This window comes from Cavia porcellus, unplaced genomic scaffold (assembly GCF_034190915.1).
Source record: "Cavia porcellus strain 051 isolate PalLab524CR breed Dunkin Hartley unplaced genomic scaffold, mCavPor4.1 scaffold_19, whole genome shotgun sequence".
Taxonomy (NCBI): domain Eukaryota; kingdom Metazoa; phylum Chordata; class Mammalia; order Rodentia; family Caviidae; genus Cavia; species Cavia porcellus.
This window is the reverse complement of record NW_026947502.1, coordinates 53487970-53506146: the sequence shown is the minus strand read 5'-3', so window position 1 is coordinate 53506146 and position 18177 is coordinate 53487970. Positions and strand designations below refer to the sequence as shown.

At 37.5% G+C, this 18177-nt stretch overlaps 1 protein-coding gene across 1 annotated transcript; it reads left to right on the top strand.

The window, feature by feature from the left end:
• Positions 1–14627: 14627 nt before the first annotated feature.
• LOC100730445 (non-POU domain-containing octamer-binding protein-like) lies at positions 14628–15618 on the top strand (the record flags this gene model as incomplete). The annotated part of the gene is given in 1 exon segment (XM_013149922.3): positions 14628–15618. A coding segment is annotated over 1 exon segment (948 nt), but the record flags the coding sequence as incomplete, so codon positions are not given.
• Between the last annotated feature and the right edge of the window lie 2559 nt (positions 15619–18177).

The following is an 18177-nucleotide window of genomic DNA, read 5'->3' as shown; positions in this document are numbered from 1 at the left end:
AGTAATGCTCCACTGTGTATACATGCCACATCTTTCATATCCATTGATCTGTTATTGGGCACCTAGGGTGATTCAGTAACTTTCAAATTATAAACAGTGTTGCAAAAACCATGCAGGTATGTCTACAATGTGCTGACTTCAATTCCTTCAGGTAAGATGGCTTTCATGTTATAGTTACCTGGAGGTCTTGGGCTGCAGATGAACTCAAGTCACTTATAGAAAGTATGAAAATAGAACAAAGGTGTGGGTGCATGGTTCTGTGCACTCATTGACCACAGAGCTGCGTTTCCTCTTGGCTAGTAAGATGTGATCCACCTGTGTGGTCAGAAAGTACAGTGCTGCTTCCATCTAAAAAATAACCACAGAAAAGGATGTGTTGCCTTCAGTCACCCTTGAAATGCTCCCCTTTCTTTCCAGCACACTTTCCCCATCCCTATCATTCTTGCCTCTTTCTGAAGCTGTTCTGGAATTCCTCTTTCATGCATATCTTTGGTTGCACTGCTGTGGTTGCTTTGATGTCCTGAATTGGTTTAAAATATTTGAGTTTTATAGTGATTGTGACTTTGAGTGAAGAATAGAAGTCACATAATGCCAGGTGTGGTCAATAAAATGTATGATGATGCACTGTAATGTTCTTATTGGACAGAAATTACCTTAAAAGTTTTGAACCTGCTGCACTGAGGTGACCGTGAAAAGGCTGTAATCAAACAGAACTTTCAGAACTGCTTTGAAAAGTAAGCAGAATGATGGGATTAGCATGTTTAAAGTGAGGGGGAGTAATCTGAAGGGGATTAGTGCAATGTGTTTTTACTCGGGTAATCTTTGGATAATCTTTAAATTTACATGTTTGCCATATATTCTGGTCACTCCTTATGCTTATTGTACCAGGATAGCTTTTGGCCAGCTTCAGAGTGATGATGTCAATTCACTAGGCTATAGTATGTTCAGGGATAGATGTCTCTGCAGGGAAATTGGTGTCTTTAGTTGCTGAGCTGAATACTGATTGAATTAGAAAAAATTAAATACATTAGGATTATAGATAAGCAAAAGCATATTTATATACCCACACACACATAAGTCTTACATATATTCATGTGCTTGTCAGTCTACCTGCCAAATATTCACTTGTTTCACACCCTTCATTAGAATTTATCAACATTTCTTGCTATTCTGCATCCTGCTGAGAAGGAGCTCTGATATGTAGGTTGTGGGTGCAGTTTTCTGTCTGACCAGTGCTTCTCTAAAGCCTCTCCTATCAGATATTTGCATTTAGAAATTACAATAAATCCAGTGGGAGCACACACTGTTTTTAATTTTCCAAGGTTCCTAAGGCAGTAATTGGTGATGGAGAGAAATTTCAATTTATTTTCAAGATTTGAATTCTCCTTATCTATTTTTTTAAAACTATAAAAACTTGGAAGAAATGCTCTTTAACTTTAGATATTTTTCTTAGCCTTGCTCCTCCATGGTGTGACCTAGATAGCAAAGGTGGAGAGCTCTATAATTCTAGGACTTGAGTGGAACTTAGAGCTCTTTCTGCAAACTGCTTAATTTAAAGAGGGATAAGGTAAGGTCCAGAAAAGGAAAGTGACCTGCCTTTCTGTAAATTGCTTATTTTAAAGAAGGATAAGGTGAGGACCGGGAAAGGGAAAGATTATTAGGGCTTGAAATGGTTAAACTCTCTTATTTCCTTTTCACACAGTTTTAGGGACTAAACTGAAATCTTGATTTCCACTGCTTCTTAGCCTTGTGTGAAACCCACTGCCCTTATATCTTGACACCTGTTGTCTAAGTCACTTTCTAGTTGCAGGGACGCCAACAATTTAAGGGGAGAGAGATTCATTGTGACTTATAGTCTAAGTCTACAGTTGGTGGCTTCAAGGCAGACGGGGTAGGAGGCCCTGGATGGAGGAGCTGCTCATGTCATGGTGGTCCAGAAGTAGAGAGGAGCTGGGGAGATAGATATCTACAAGTGAGTGCAATGCCCTCATTGATCCAACCAGCTTCCAGAATCCTTGCCTCTGAGAACATAAGATTTAGGGAGGATATTCCAGATCCAAACCACATTATCTACCTTCCAGGGGCACAGGGTTCCTCAAGCAATCCCAGCCACAAGGGTCCCATGAGCCCCAGACCTCACTCTTTCTGTCTGAATCCCCCGTTCTTTTCTTTCTTTCTTTTCTTTCTTTCTTTCTTTCTTTCTTTCTTTCTTTCTTTCTTTCTTTCTTTCTTTCTTTTTGCTAAAACTTCTTCTTTGAACAACATGACAGCCATGTTTCCTTCCTCACATTCTCTCTTGCTCTCCCTTTCTTGATTTTTTGAGATAAGATCTTGCTATGTACTCCAGGCTGGCATTGAACTCACTGTGTAGGTGTCTTCAAACTCATGGTGATCCTTTTATGTTAGCCTCCTTAGTTCTGGGATTACTGGTATGTACCACCATGCCTGGCAATTTCCTTTCTTTATATAAATGAAACATGGACAGAATTTCATGGAAGGGATCCCTTTTTAGTGTTGGAGTGTAAGTGACTCCAACATTTTTGCTAATGAGCACACATAATTAATGGTGAGGAGACACACAATCTGAAGCTACAGGTACCCAATCCCGTGTCACTTCTCCTGGTGCATGAGTTTTCTTCTTGTTCCTGAAGCACACCAATCAGAGTGAGCCTCAAACTCTTTGTTCTTATTGCCTTTTCCTAGAACTTGCTGTGTGGCACAATCTGCAAGGCTTCCTCTAGCAACACTTCCAGACTGCTAAATCCTTATCTGATTAGTTTGCATAACATAGCCACCTGTGCCCCAGTACAACCCATCTAAAATTTCCTGCTTATTGTTAAGTGGCAGTTATTACAGTGTAAATCATTTGTTTTTAGGTACATATATTGTCTGTGTTCCTCTCAAACTATGAAGGCCACAATGAGGGCAGATGTTTTGATATGTCCTATTCATTGCTATGTTAGTAGGGCCCATGAAAGAGCCTGACATGTGTGGTCACCAGTCAATATTTACCAAATGGGTGCATGAAAGAAATATTTACTAATGTGAGTAAGCATGCAAGTAAACGAGTAGGTAAATGTCATATTCTTGCTAGAATACAGTTGCATCTTTCAGTTTTTGAAGTCCCAAGGTTTCTTCTTCATTAAGAGTGCAGACTTGCTTGATACTCATATCTGCTGCCACCATTTTAGATTTTATGAATGGATAAAGGAAATAAGCCATATACACAGTGGAGTATTTGTCAGCCATCAAGCAAAATAAACGTGAGTCATTTTCAGGATGACAGATGGATTGAGACCATAGTACTAAGTGAAATAGAACAGACACGGACGGTTAATACCACATGGTTTCTCTAATATGTGACCCAAAATATAAATCATTTAAAGAGCAAAATAAAAGAGAGATGGCAGGAAGCATAGAGTTTTGCTGTGGAGATGGGAAGGGGACTAGGGGAAGGAGAGAAAAGTAAGGATGGAGAATGGCACAAAATGGGGTCAAAATGATCCATATTTCATATACTTGTGTACCAATTCACCAAGATAAATGTAATCATTATGGATTGCACATGTATACCAATAGATTCCTTTTTAAAAAGGTTTTATGGAATTTCATTTCAGACTGTACCAACGATGGGAAGGAGATATTTCATACTGATTTACTTTCACTTAATGCTTTGAAGAGAACACTGAGCTGATGAAAGGAAGTTTGAGTTCTAGAACCTTTCGGTTCTCTTAGCCTTTACACACCCTCCCTATCTGGCCTTAGTTCCTTTCACACCTGTGCCTCTCAGTTGCAATGATTCTGTGGTTGGAGGAACATCAGCATCAGGACGGCTTCAACTGAGGCAGCCATACTCTGCCTTGTAGAGAATTCCAATGAAGAGGAACACAAAAAAGTCTCAGACACAGGAATTTAAACAGGAATTCATTCTTCAGAGTCAGACACTGGAGGTGATGACCTGGCATAAGTAACAGCAGGGAGGCTCAGTGACTAAATCTTAAGGTCAGAGTGAGACCAGGGTTAATTTTAATTTCTTCATTAGTATCGTTATCACTCTCAGTTTAGGAGATTGTTGAGAGACGCTGGGACACAGATGAGATCAGTGAGAGCTTGGGTTGCATGGTGGTGTGAGTTACTGAAGGATGACTGGATTGTGTGCAGTCGTTCAGGCTGTTGTGCTTGGGTGGAGAGCACCTCCACTATACTCTTGGTCCCCAATGAAGAAGCATTTTCCTGATGAGTTCTAGAGGAAATGTTCATCTTGCTGCTTGCTTGTCCACTGGAGAGGAAGGGTTGGCTGACTATGGAGTTTGTGAGAGAAAATGGGCACAGACAGGCCAGCTTTTTTCCCTTGTATTATTGTGTGGATCCCACTGTAACTTTAACATGGGGTGACTTAAAGTTTTTCATTTGTGTACATGAGAGAGTGTACATGTCTGCCTAATCTTAGGAGGTGGTCTTAGAGGCTCACTTGTGCAAAGATATTCCACATTATCTAGCATCATTTTATTGTAAATAATCAAAGTGACCTTCATAAACCTTGCTCTTGAGTCTTTTATTTCACTTGATTTGGGCATCTATGGATAAAGGAGGGACATTCAGTCTCTTCTATACTCTCCCCCTTATTATGTAGCAGGCATTTGCTAGTGCCTACCAATGCCTATAATGTGCCCCACAGTGTAGCCATGGGGAAAATGAATGGATAACTTCCATTAGTGTATAGCAGATATGCCATAGATGCTTTGCACATATTCTCACTTAAACCACACATTGACTTTTAAGTAAAACTGTTGTGCCTGTGTACAGGTAAAACACTGAGGCTCAAAACAATAAAACTAAAAGCAAAGCCAAAAAAACAAAAACTTGCCCCTGATATGCACAGATAATAAATGTAGGGTTCAGGATATGCATGCACACTTGTTAGCCCAGACTAAGTGTCGGTTACTATGGACGTTCCTATCCCTTTCCTTCGGTAAGAATCTAAACACTGAAGTGGGGTCAAGAAGTTAGTTTTTCCTAGAGATACACGATTCAGTTGAACACAGCTTTGATTTCTGGGTATGAGGCTCTCTAAGCATGACTTTTACAGGTGACTTCCAGAAATTCAAAAATAAGGTGAACTAGTAACAGGTCCACAAACACCACCCTATGGATTGACATAAATAAAAATGTCCTAATGTCAGGTTTATCTGATTCCCATAAGCCTTCCCAAAGCATAGACAGATCCAGATGTTCAGGAAACTTTTTTGCTTATGTTACAGTTTATACTACTCTGATGAGACTATTACAATCCAAGTGTCCCCATGCTTACCCCAGGAAAACAGAAGGTAATTATCATTTCTGTGAGAGCGTGGAGTGCTTTGAAGCATTTTTCATCACCAAAATATGAAAAGAAGGTAATTTTCATTTTATTTGTTTAGCTCCTGATTGTTTCTTCCTCTCTTTTATGGGATCAAAAAAGAGAATGTTGCATGCTACATTTGCCTGGGGATTAAAGCAAAATTATGCCATCAAATTGTTTTGTACAGACTTTGGTTGCTTTGTTTCCTGGGTAGTAAAGTGGCCAGGTCTTGCAAAAAGTAAGTTTAAATGAAAAGTTCTAAAGGAGTTCTACAGCTGCTCACTTTTATTTTCCCCTTGCTTCTGAGCTAAAGGGAATGCAGAATACACAAATCAAATCAATTTGGAAAAATCTAATATGAATTTAAACTCTCCTTACTCCACATTCATGAGCTTCTCTCAATACAAAAGAAATGGCTCAAGTACCAGTAACTATGGTCGCAATGTAGGTCCTGCCCACGAATAAACCATTTTTATTCACAGCACCTGGATGGGCATTGGAATGAACTCCAGTCAAACTCTAGATCAACAGTATTGGGGCATCACCTGGTATTTTCTGTTCAGTTTAGAATAAACTATTCAAGGTATTTTTAATCTCCTTGTGTTTTAAAAAATGATACTAATTCATGCTAAAGCAGAAAATAGGATACACAACCTTTACTCTCTCCAGTAGTTGGACCAGATACTCACCAATTTGGCTCAGTTTGGAAAATACAGACCTCATAAATTCACAAAAATAAAAGAAAAATGAATTCTTTGTAAAAAGTTGGCTCATTTAATAGCTTCCCTCCTTTGTCTCCTGCTTTTCACCTGCTGGTATTCTCTCAGCTCTAGGATTATGGAATTTTCCAAATGGAGCTGTGATTTTGAGCATATTCCTAAAGATTGTTCCTTAGTTCAGCGACATGGAGGGAGAAGAGATGCTCAGGAGTACATCCCACAGGTGATGGTTTCCATGCAAAGATAGGGTTCTGCAACTCTGGCCTTGACCTCCTTTCTATCAAACCTCTCTCCTGCTTGATTTCATCTTCTTTATTCTCAGGACCTCTTTAACACCCCCAACTAGAATTAATCTCCTCTTACTCTGGGTTGCCATGTTCACTACCAAGAGTGCTTCACTTATTCCTATTTGGTTTTCAATCAGTTAAGTGAAACAAGTGTCACTTGGGAAAGCTCTCCACTGCATTTACATCTGTATGCACATGCACCTCACTGCTCTTCATGACAGACCCTGCTCGAGGTTAGCACTCACCTTGGTTTTACAAAATGTACTGAGGTTATAACAGTTTAAGTGAATTCCCCAGATCAGGGAACTTGTTTATGCAAGAAACAAATATCTCATTACAGTGTTTTTTCATATATGTTGTTTTAATTAATTAATTAATTAATTTCCTCTTTTACCAAACTATACATCTTAAATTGAACAATATACAGGCATACACACACACACATGCACACACACACACGCACGCACACACACACACGCACACACACACATCCAAATCATATTGGCTACTATGTGAAAGTGAGCAAGAGGGCCCTCTTTAATTATGGAATTTGCCATTTTATTAGATAGTGAGTTAGGTTTATACATAGCTGTCATCTGTATTATATTTATTCTTTTTTCTTTCAAATATTTTGACCATCTTTATGTTTAACACTAAGAAGCACACAAACTTAAAAAAATGACACTGTAAAAAAATAATAGCTATTAAGGATTCAAGTGCATCAGAGAGATTGTCCTTAGATATATTAGAAAGCCTAGTGTACCATTTTGCTTGATGCTCTGGTCTTTGGAGAGAGAATTTCTGAGTTTACTTTCATTGTCCATCACTTGTACCTGTGTGATTCTGGGAGAGCTTGGAAAGCTTGCTTAAAACAGGGAACCACACAGATTAAATGCTCAGTAAGTGGCAATAACAACAGAAGTAATAGTTAAATGTTACGATTATCATTTATATTTAAGTAGCTAACTTTGGGAAGATAACAACCTCTTTCAAAAGATTTTTGTGTGTTACTCTTTTACTTGTCCTTCTGATACTCTGATGATTTGGCTGTTGATGGGATACTTTGTTGTTCTTTCACTAGTCCTAAGGCTCTGCTTATTAGTTATAAAATATTTTTTTCTCTATTCCATGCAAGTTGAATAATTTGTTGGTTTACTATCAAGTTTACTGATATTTTTCCCTCAGTCATCTTTATTCTGTGGCAAAGACTACTTACTGGCTATGTTACGTTGCAAAAATCTATCTATCTATCTATCTATCTATCTATCTATCTATCTGCCTATCATCTACTTGTTTATCTCTCTTTACATCTCAGTACTAGGAATTAAACCCAGGGCCTTGCAATGAGTTACAATCTCAGCAGTTTTTAATTTATTTTTGTTTTTTATTTTGAGACAGAATTTCACTAAATTGCGTAGGCCGGGCTCAAATTTGCCATTCACCTGCTTCAGATTCTAGTTCCATCCATTTGATTCTTTATTATAGTTTCAGTTTATCTTTTGAGATGTTTATTTTCACTTCAAAAGTATTTACACTTACTTTGCAGAGCATTTAAAAATATTATCTAATAACTCCAACATTTATGTCATTTTGGGGTCAACATCTGTGAATCATCTTTTTTCTTGCAAAGTATTAAAGCTGCTGGTTCATCATGTTTTATAATTTTGCAATATGTCTTGAATATTTTAATATTATATTATGAAAATCTGAGTCATTTAAATCTTATGCAAAATACATTTATTAATTTGTTTTAGCAGGTAGCTGACCCGCTATTAGGTTGCAAGTTGCTATGTGCCTTCTCCTGGGCTCTACTTTCAATGTATGCTCACTTCCCAAAGGCTTTGTAGTACTACTGAGATCTGCATCATTTATGTATCATGCAATGGTCAGTTATGACCATTAAACTAAAATATAGTGAATCATGATATGCTTGATATCCATATTTGGCTCTTGAAAACATTCTGTGGGTGATTATTCTGTTCTCTTTTATATTTTGTAGACAGGAAGTGAAAAAGAGACAAACGGTGGGGAGAATTGAGCAGAAAAAAGTATTCAACTCAGGATCACTGAAAACACAACCTAGTGGATAATTATATGAGGGAGAAGAAAATCACATTCTGATAAGTTGCAGGATATCACATCACCCGAGATATACGCCACCATGCACATGGAATTTGTGTTTACTTACACATGCTGTATCTCATTCTTGGCTACTGTGAATGCTGTTTTACTTCTTTTCACTTAGATTTTCTCAATTTATAGAGGAAGATTCCAGGAGAAGTTATGAATTTACCTGATTATTAAGGTGAGAAACAAGCCTGAAACTCTATTTTTTATTCTCTCTTAGTACCATATCCTTGCAATAATGTTATGCTTCATATCTTGATAATTTTGATTCTTTTAACTCCCTATTCTTCTTTCCACCAACCTCCTCTGCCTTCTTTTGGAGAAAATTTGCTTCCTTATTTTCTATCATTTCACTTTTATTTTACTATTTACTTACATTTTGGGTTTCTTACCATCATAACCATATTCCTCATTTTTGAGACCCAATAACTGACACCCAGAAATTAAAAGAGGACAGGTTTATCTTGCTTCACAGTTACAGTCCATTGAAACAACATAATTGAGGGCATAGCAGAGGAAAAGCTACATCGTAGTGGTGGGAAGCATGGATTGAAGGGAGGAACTAAGGAGGGATATATATATATATATATATATATATATATATATATATATCTTGTCAGATCACTTCCACAATGTCTGACCTCCAATCACACTCCACAACTTAACAGAAAATTTAGTATTCAAAATATACATTCAGTACAGTATAGTTCCTTCATGGTCCAGTCATCTTCCAAGCACATGAGATTTTGGGGGAACATTTCAGATCCAAGCTATAACATTCTGTCCCTACCTCCCCGAAGATGCACGCGAATCTCATCATAAAAAATACATTTAGTCCATCTCTAAGAGCTACCAAAATTATAGCAGTCCCAGTATTGCTGAAGTCCAAGTCCAAAGGCTCCTCTGGGACTGAAGATAAGATCTTAGATATGAGTCTCTGTAAAACCAAGAAGAAAGTAAAATACTTCAAACATGCAACAACTGCAAGTAATCATTGCCATTCCCCAAGGGAGAAATGGAATGTAAAGGGCCAAAATAAGATAAAAACCCAGCAGAGCAAATGTTAAATCCTGTAGTTCCTTTCCAAGCAGGTGGTGGTGAGATGTGAACTCCAAACAGCTTGCATCCCCACCACGCCAATGGAATTTCTGGTCGCAGCCCCCAGGAAATCTCTTCTTGGATTATTCCACTCCTGCCTACACCTTCCTCAGCAGACATTCCATGTTGCTGGCTTCTCCAATTTATTAGAGTGTCACCGCACTTTTAGCTTCACTCTCGCAGCTGTACGTGCTGCCTTCTCAGATGCACACTGTCTGGCCTCCCAGTCCTTCTTCTGAAATCTTGCTGGACACCTTCATAACTCCACAACTCATGTATTCTGCATATCTGTAAAAACAGTACCATGTGCATGAACCAAAGTCTGCTGCCAGTTCCTGCAGTAACCAGGTCCCGTGGACCACAGCTGCAGAGGCTTCTGAGTGCCTGGATGGTGATGAACAGAATCAAGAAAAAACAATTTGTTAGGCCCCCACAGGAGCAAGACTAGAAGTTCTCTTCTCAAATGAAAGATTTTCAGCTTTGAACCCTTGAACCTACGAAGGATGGAGCTTTGCTGATTTCTGATATGTCTCAAGGCATATGCCCTATTGTTCAGATTCAATGTATTTGGCTTATTTTTTAATGCTATTTTTTCAGCAATCAAACTCTCCTCTGCTTTAAATTTATATGTACTTCCTTTCTGGTGAAACCAAAAAAATTTTAAATAGGCTTTTTGGTCTTGTTTTTCAGTGTGAGCCTGCCAGCTGTATCCATGCCAAAGCCTGAATATTGGACTGCTTTGAAAATTTCTTCAGTCCAATTAATCAGTCTGTGACCTTTAATATAAAATTCTTACAAAGTCTTGGGGCAAAATGTAAACAAATTTTCTGTCAGAGCATAACACATATGGCCCTTGTTCCCAAGTGAAAACTCTTGAGCCTGTCTTTTACTGTCTGCATTCTTACCAGTATTCTAGCATTCTGAGGTGCAATCAGAAATTTCCATGAAGCTTTGATTACAGTATGCTAGGGCTTCTTTAGCAAGGATCTGCAGAGATTTCCAGGCACCTCTTGCAGGTCAATTTCCATGACTTCTAAACTACATGATTGAGTATAGTCCAACATCTGCTTCAATTCTTTGGTACCAAAATCTCTTAGCCACTTTCTCATGACTGAGGTGTAATACTTGACCCCTACAATTTAAAGGAAGAAGAGGTTATTTTGATTTGTAGTTTTATAAGTTTTAGTCCATGATTGGCAGCATCAAATACTGAGTGACATAATAGAAGAACCCAGGCAGAGAGAAGCTATTTATGTCATGGTGGCCAGGAACAGAAAGAGAAATGAAGTCATACTCGCAGTGACCTGCCTGTTCTGATTAGGTCCCACTACTCAACATCCTATCCAACCACAGTGATGAGCCCAGTACCCCATAACCCAATCACTTTCCTAAAGCTCAACCTCTGAATACATGAGACTTTGGGGAGACATTTCAGATCTGTTTCTCCTATATGAATGTGGTGGTTTAGATCTGAAATATCCCCCAAAGTCTAATGTATCCAGTGGTGAAGTTTTATGTGTCTGACTTATTTCACTTAACGTTAGAGTCACGTAGTCTGTTCATTTTTCTGGAAATGACGTAATTTCAACTCTTATTTATGGCTGAATAATATTCCATTGCATATACATATCACTTTCCATTCTTTCACTGATGAGTATCAAGGCTCTTTTCAGACCTTAGCTATTTCGAGTTGTACTGCTCTTAACATGCATATGTGTGTATAACTATAGTATGATGATTTTAACTCTTTTGAGAATATAACAGGAGAGGTACAGCTGAAGCCTTGAACTTTTATTTTGCCTTTGAAAAAGAAATCGAGTCTAATAAAAAAGTAGATACTGAGTGTCTTAGTTTATTTTTTTTTTTTGTTTCTGGAGCAAAATACCTGATGCCCAGTTAAAGAGGGAAAGTTTTATTTAGCTCACAGTTTGTAGAGGTTTCTGTCCATAACTATCTGGTTCCAAGGCAGAATGACATGGAAGAGGGGCAGCTGTTCATGGTGAAGACACCAAAAGCATCAAGAGCAAAAGGCGAGGAGCAAGCCTCTTTTCCTCCTTATACTGTATGCAGGGTACCTGCCTAAGGAGAACGCAGCATTCATAGCTCCAATCTCAGCACTAGACAATGAACCAATCATAAACTCTAGATCCAGCCACCCTTGAAAAACCCATTCCCCAGGACTGCATGAGGTTTTGGAGGGGAGATACAGACATTGTAAGAGTGGGTTAGAAAGGAATAGGAGAGATTGTGAGAGACCTATAAGGAGAGAGTACTAGTGCCAGACATGGCAAGCAATAAGATTTTGAATATGTGGATATGAAGAAAATGATGAGCAACTGCAGGAGTCCCAGAGCTACTCTTTGTTGTTAGGAACCAAACCAACTCATTCTAGTGTGGGTAAAACATACCAAAGCTTGCACAGAACTAAAAAAGAATGGAGCTGTTTGATCAAGAGTATAGTTAAGTAACAATGGATCAGGCAAGATAGAGAACCTTGGAAAGTACAGAAAAATATAGAATTTGTTGATTATTATTATTATTACTGTTGTTCTTTTTTTTAAAAAAAAGTGTAATTCATGCCACACAGAAGAAACTTTGATACATCCGGATTGCCTTTTTTTTTTTTTTTGGCATATTTAGGACACACAGGTGATTAATGTTGGAGACTTTTATCTCTGATTTTCTCTGGCTACACCTGGCTACAACATAGCATTCAAATCACATCCAGCCAGGGATTTCTCTTTTATTTTTAATTTTAAAAAGAATTAAAAAAAGAAGAAAAAAGATGAAGATGATGCAGAATTAAAACAGAAATAGGAAATTAACACTAGTTAATATATTGTATATCATTATCTTGACAGTAACTGTTTACATTACAAGATTTAGGCATGAAAAAGTGATCAGGCACACAAGGAAAACACAATTGTTCTTTTTGATGAACAGAAATTAGTAGTACAATTATTATCTTGTATATATTTACACACACACACATATATATATATATATTATTTACTCTTTTTACACTAGGGAGACAATAGGATATTTAAGCATGTGATTCTAATTTATTTCATTTGTGAGTATGATCTCTAGTTGCATCCATTTATCTTTGAAAGCCTCAAGTTTATCCTTCTTTGTAGCTGGGTAGTACTCCACTGTTACAAATTGTGCAGCTATGAATATGGAGGCACATATATCATATATCACTGCAGTATGATAAAAAAAAACTGCAGTTTTCAGTTTTTCCTGGAAAAATACTCAGAAGGGAATAACTGAGTCAAATGAACTTCTAATCCTAGTTTTTCAAGGAATCTCCACATTGATTTACACAATAGTTGTATTATTGGTACAATGCAGAAGGGTTCCTTTTTCCTCACAACCCCACTAGCATTTGTTATTGGTAATTGCTTGATGTTAGCTATTTTTCTGGAATGAGTTGATATCTCAGTGTTGTTTTAATGTGCATTTCTCCAGGGACCAAAGATGTTGAACATCTTTTCATATATTTCTTTGCCGTTTTCATTTCTTCATCTGACATTTGTGTGCTCATCTCAGACGACCTTTTTTTGGATTTAAGTCTGGGGGCCTTTTTTCAATTCTTTGTATGTTCTAGATATAAATTATTTGTCTAAGGGAAAGTTGGCTAAATTTTTTTTCCCAATCTATGGTTGGTCTTTTCATTCTGTTGGTGATTTCTTTTGATGTGCAACAACTTTTTAATAAGATGAGATCACAGTTGTTGATTTTTTGAAATATTTTCTGAAAAAAAGAAAGAAAAAAGAAATGAGGCTGGAGATTTAGCTCAGCGGCATAAGTGCCTGCCTTGCAAGCAGGCAGTTGTGAGTTCGATCCCTGGTACCGATAAAAAAAAAAAAAAAAAAGAAATATTTTTGTGCAGTTTGTATTTTGCTCATGAACTCTTTGCCTACCTCACATCTTCAAGATTTCTACCTATCTTTTCTTCCAGTAGATTTAGTGCTTCTGTTTTAATATTTAGATCTTTGATCCATTTTTACTTTATTGCATGGTGATAGACATGGATCTAGTTTTAGTTTTCAGCACATGGAAAGCCAATTTTTCAGCACAATTTATTAAAGAGACTATCTTTCTTCCAGAGGACATGTTTGGCCACTTCATCAAAGATAAGGTGGTTGAGTCTCCATCTAATAATCTTTCCCACTGATCCTTAGGTCTGTTTTCTTTGCCAGTACCATGCTAAGTTCTAGCTTTGTAGTATATTTTTAATCAAGGATTAGGATTCCTCCTGGCTTGCTTTTCTTTCCCAGGACTGCCTTTGCTATTCCAGGTAGCTTCTGTTTCCAAATGAATTTTAGGAATATTTTCTGTATATCTGTGATGTATGTAATAATATCTTGATCAAGATTGAATTAAATCTATATAACAGCTTTGGGAGTATGGCCATTTTCACAGTGTTGGTTCTTTATATCCAAGAGCAAGGGATATCTTCTCATTTTCTAATATTCTCTTCAATTTCCTTTTTCAGTGTACTATAATTTTCTATATTTAGATCTTTCAAATCCTTTTTTAAATTGATTCCTAACTATTTCTCTTTTTTGGATGCTGCTGAGAAGGTTGTTATTTCCCTAATTTGTCTCTCGGTGAGTTTGTTTTTTGTGTACAGTAATGCTGTTGATTTTTGAGTGTTGACTTTGTACCCGGCTACACTGCTGAATTTGCTTATTAACTCTAATAGTCTTTTGGTGGAATTTTTAGGTCCTCTATGTAGAGTATCATTTTATTTTCAAATAATGATAATTTAATTTCTTGCTTTTCTATCTTTATTCCTTTTGTCTCTCTTGTCTGATACCTCTGGGTAATGTTTCCAGAACTATATTGAATAGAAGTTGTGCTAGTGGACATCCTTGTCTTGCTCCTGATTTTGAGTGAAAGAAATCAGTTTTTGTTCATTTAGTATGGTATTATCTATTTGTTTTAAATAGATTTTATGACATTTTCTTTAAGGTTTTAGACTAATTTTCTTTGGGGTTTTTATCATGAATGAACGTTGGACTTTATCAAAAGCTTTTTCTGAGCGTCGCCATTACTCTGAGGAGAAGATTGCCGGCATTAGGGTGTAAAAATGCAGAGCAATAAAACTTTTAATTTGGAGAAGCAGAACCATACTTCCAGGAAGCATCATCAACATCACCACCAGCAGCACCACCAGTCACAGCCGCAGCAGCAGCCGCCACCACCACCACCAATACCTGCAAATGGGCAACAGGCCAGCAGCCAAAATGAAGGTTTGACTATTGACCTGAAGAATTTTAGGAAACCAGGAGAGAAGACTTTTACCCAACGTAGCCGTCTTTTTGTGGGCAATCTTCCCCCGGATATCACTGAGGAGGAAATGAGGAAACTATTTGAAAAATATGGGAAAGCAGGAGAAGTTTTCATTCATAAGGATAAAGGCTTTGGCTTTATCCGCTTGGAAACACGAACCCTTGTGGAGATTGCCAAAGTGGAGCTCGATAATATGCCCCTCCGTGGAAAACAACTGTGTGTGTGCTTTGCCTGCCATCGTGCATCCCTTGCAGTCCGATACCTTCCTCAGTATGTGTCCAATGAGCTACTGGAAGAAGCCTTTTCTGTGTTTGGCCAGGTGGAAAGGGCTGTAGTTATTGTGGATGATCGAGGAAGGCCCTCGGGAAAAGGCATTGTTGAGTTCTCAGGGAAGCCAGCTGCACGGAAAGCTCTTGACAGATGCAGTGAAGGATCTTTCCTGCTAACCACATTTCCTCGGCCTGTGACTGTGGAGCCTGTGGACCAGTTAGATGATGAAGAAGGACTTCCAGAAAAACTTGTTATAAAGAGCCAACAATTTCACAAGGAGCGAGAGCAGCCACCTAGATTTGCACAACCCGGCTCCTTGGAATAGGAGTATGCCATGCGCTGGAAGGCACTTACTGAGATGGAGAAGCAGCAGCAGGATCAAGTGGACTGCAATATCAAGGAAGCTCGTGAGAAGCTAGAGATGGAGATGGAGGCTGCTCGCCATGAGCACCAGGTTATGCTGATGAGGCAAGATTTTTTTTTAAGAGGAAAAAGAGAAAAACACAAAACAAAACAAAGCAGTGTAAGGTTACACATAATACAGAACTACAAAAAAAAAAACATAACAGTAAGAAATCACCTGTTAATAGATTACATATTATCATCTTGGAAATAGTTGCTCAAATCACAGTATCAAAGAATACAAAGTAGACATTCAAACAGAGAGACTGCAAACAGCTGTGTTCAATGATCCAAAAACATTAATATAGTCAGCTATTTAACACCCCTAAACACACTTGCTGTTATATCCGTTAGAGCTCTTTTTCTTTTTTTTTTTTCCCCTCTCTTTTCTACAACAAAATTTACACATTTTGGATTTTATTACTCCTTAGTGCTTATTACTTTTGGGGGGGGAGAGAATAAAGTCAAATATGGCAAAACAAAGCTGTAAGTCAAAACCAAGGATAGACATAGCACATGATGTAGAATAGAGTACAAGGTTATTAACAATGGTTATCAACGTTGTCTCTTGTTTCCTTAAAAGGAATTGTCTATCTCATTAGATATTATAAAGTTGGACAAAACAGTAGAGAACAAGACCAATAAAACTTAGGCATTGTGAACATTACAGGACTTCCAATGGAGACAATAGTCAAACCAGAATGGGCATCTTAGTGAATCTTATTGCCTTCAAATTAGTTGCCTATACCCTCAGACTTGCTACTATCGCACAGAATGGAACAGAGTCTAATCAGTCAAAACAAGATAGTGGGAGTATTACAGGACTTCAAAACAAGTTAATAGGAGATCGAAAAGAGTTACTATTATATATCCTAATTTTTAAAATTTTTCCCTTAATTAAAATAAACATAAGAAATAGCTAAATAATTTTTTTAAAGAATAGTAGTTACCATAGTGTCTGTCTTTTTCTTTAAAATATTTGGATAAAACTTCATATACTATAGCTTCAAATATTTCCATATCAAGAAGCCCAGAATAAAGCCTTTCTAATTAATAAGTGAAAATTTTATAAGGCTTCAAGGCCACATAATGGGGAATCATGATTATCACATATTTTTATATATTTGAATCATTACTTACATTAGGGAAACTATTCGGTATTCATACATGCTAGATTGATTTATTTCACTTATGAGTATGGTCTCAAGCTGCGCCCCTTTATTGATAAATATCTCAATGTGATCCTTCTTTATAGCTGAATAATACTCCATTGTATAGAAATACCACAACTTTTTTATCCATTCCTCAGTTGATGGACACTTGGGTTGTTTTCAAGATCTGGTGATTACAAATTGTGCTGCTATAAACATAGGTGCACATATATCACTGTGGTATGATGCTTTCAGTTCTTCTGGGAATATACCTAGAAGTGGAATAGCTGGAATAAATGGGATTTCCAATCCCAACTTTTTGAGAAACCTCCAGACAGACCTCCACAAAGGCTGTACCAGTCTACACTCCCACCAACAGTACAGGAGAGTTCCTTTTTCCCCACAGCCTCTCCAGCATTTGTTGTTGTTGGTTTTCTTGATCCTGGCCATTCTTTCAGGAGTGAGATGGTATCTCAGTGTGGTTTTAATTTGCATTTCTCTAATGACCAATGATGATGAGCATTTTTTCATGTATTTATTTGCCATTTGCATTTCTTCATCTGAGAATTGCGTATTCATCTCAGATGCCCATTTTTGGATTGGATCTTTGAATTTTGGAGGTCTGAGTTTTTTTAATTCTTTATATGTTTTAGACAAGAGTCCCTTGTCTGAGAGAGAGTTCACTAAAATCTTTTCCCAGTTTGTGGGTTTTCTTTTCACTATGCTGGAGATTTCTTTTGACATGCAGAAACTTTTTAATAAGAAGTGGTCCCAGTTATTGATTCTGGGAAGTATTTCCCGTGCAGTCTGAGTCCTGTTCATGAATTCTCTACCTACTCCTATGTCTCCAAGGTTTCTACCCAATTTGTCTTCCAATAGATTTAGCGTTTCTATTTTAATATTCAGATCTTTGACCCATTTAGATTTTAATTTAGTACATGATGATAGACATGGTTCTAGCTTTAGTTTTCGGCAAATGGAGAGCCAGTTTTTCCAGCACCATTTATTAAAGAGACTGTCGTTCTTCCAGTGAACCTGCTTGGCTCCTTTATCAAAGATAAGGTGGTTGAGTGTGTTTGTAGTTGTGGTTGTATCTTCTAATCTATTCCATTGATCTTCAGCTCTGTTTTGATTCCAATACCATGTTGATTTTACTACTGTTGCTTTGTAGTATAATTTCAAGTCGGGGATTGTGATGCCTCCGGCTTTGTCTTTGCTGCTTAGAATTGCTTTTGCGATTCTAGGTCTCTTCTGGTTCCAGATGAAATTTAGGAGTGATTTCTCTAGATCTATAAGGTATGTTGATGGTATTTCTATTGGGATTGCATTGAATCTGTATAAGAGTTTTGGGAGAATGGCCATCTTCACAATGTTTGTTCTTCCTATCCATGAGCAAGGGATGTCTTTCCATTTTCTGAGATCATCTTCAATTTCCTTTTTCAGTGTATTATAGTTTTCACTGTATAAGTCTTTCACTTCTT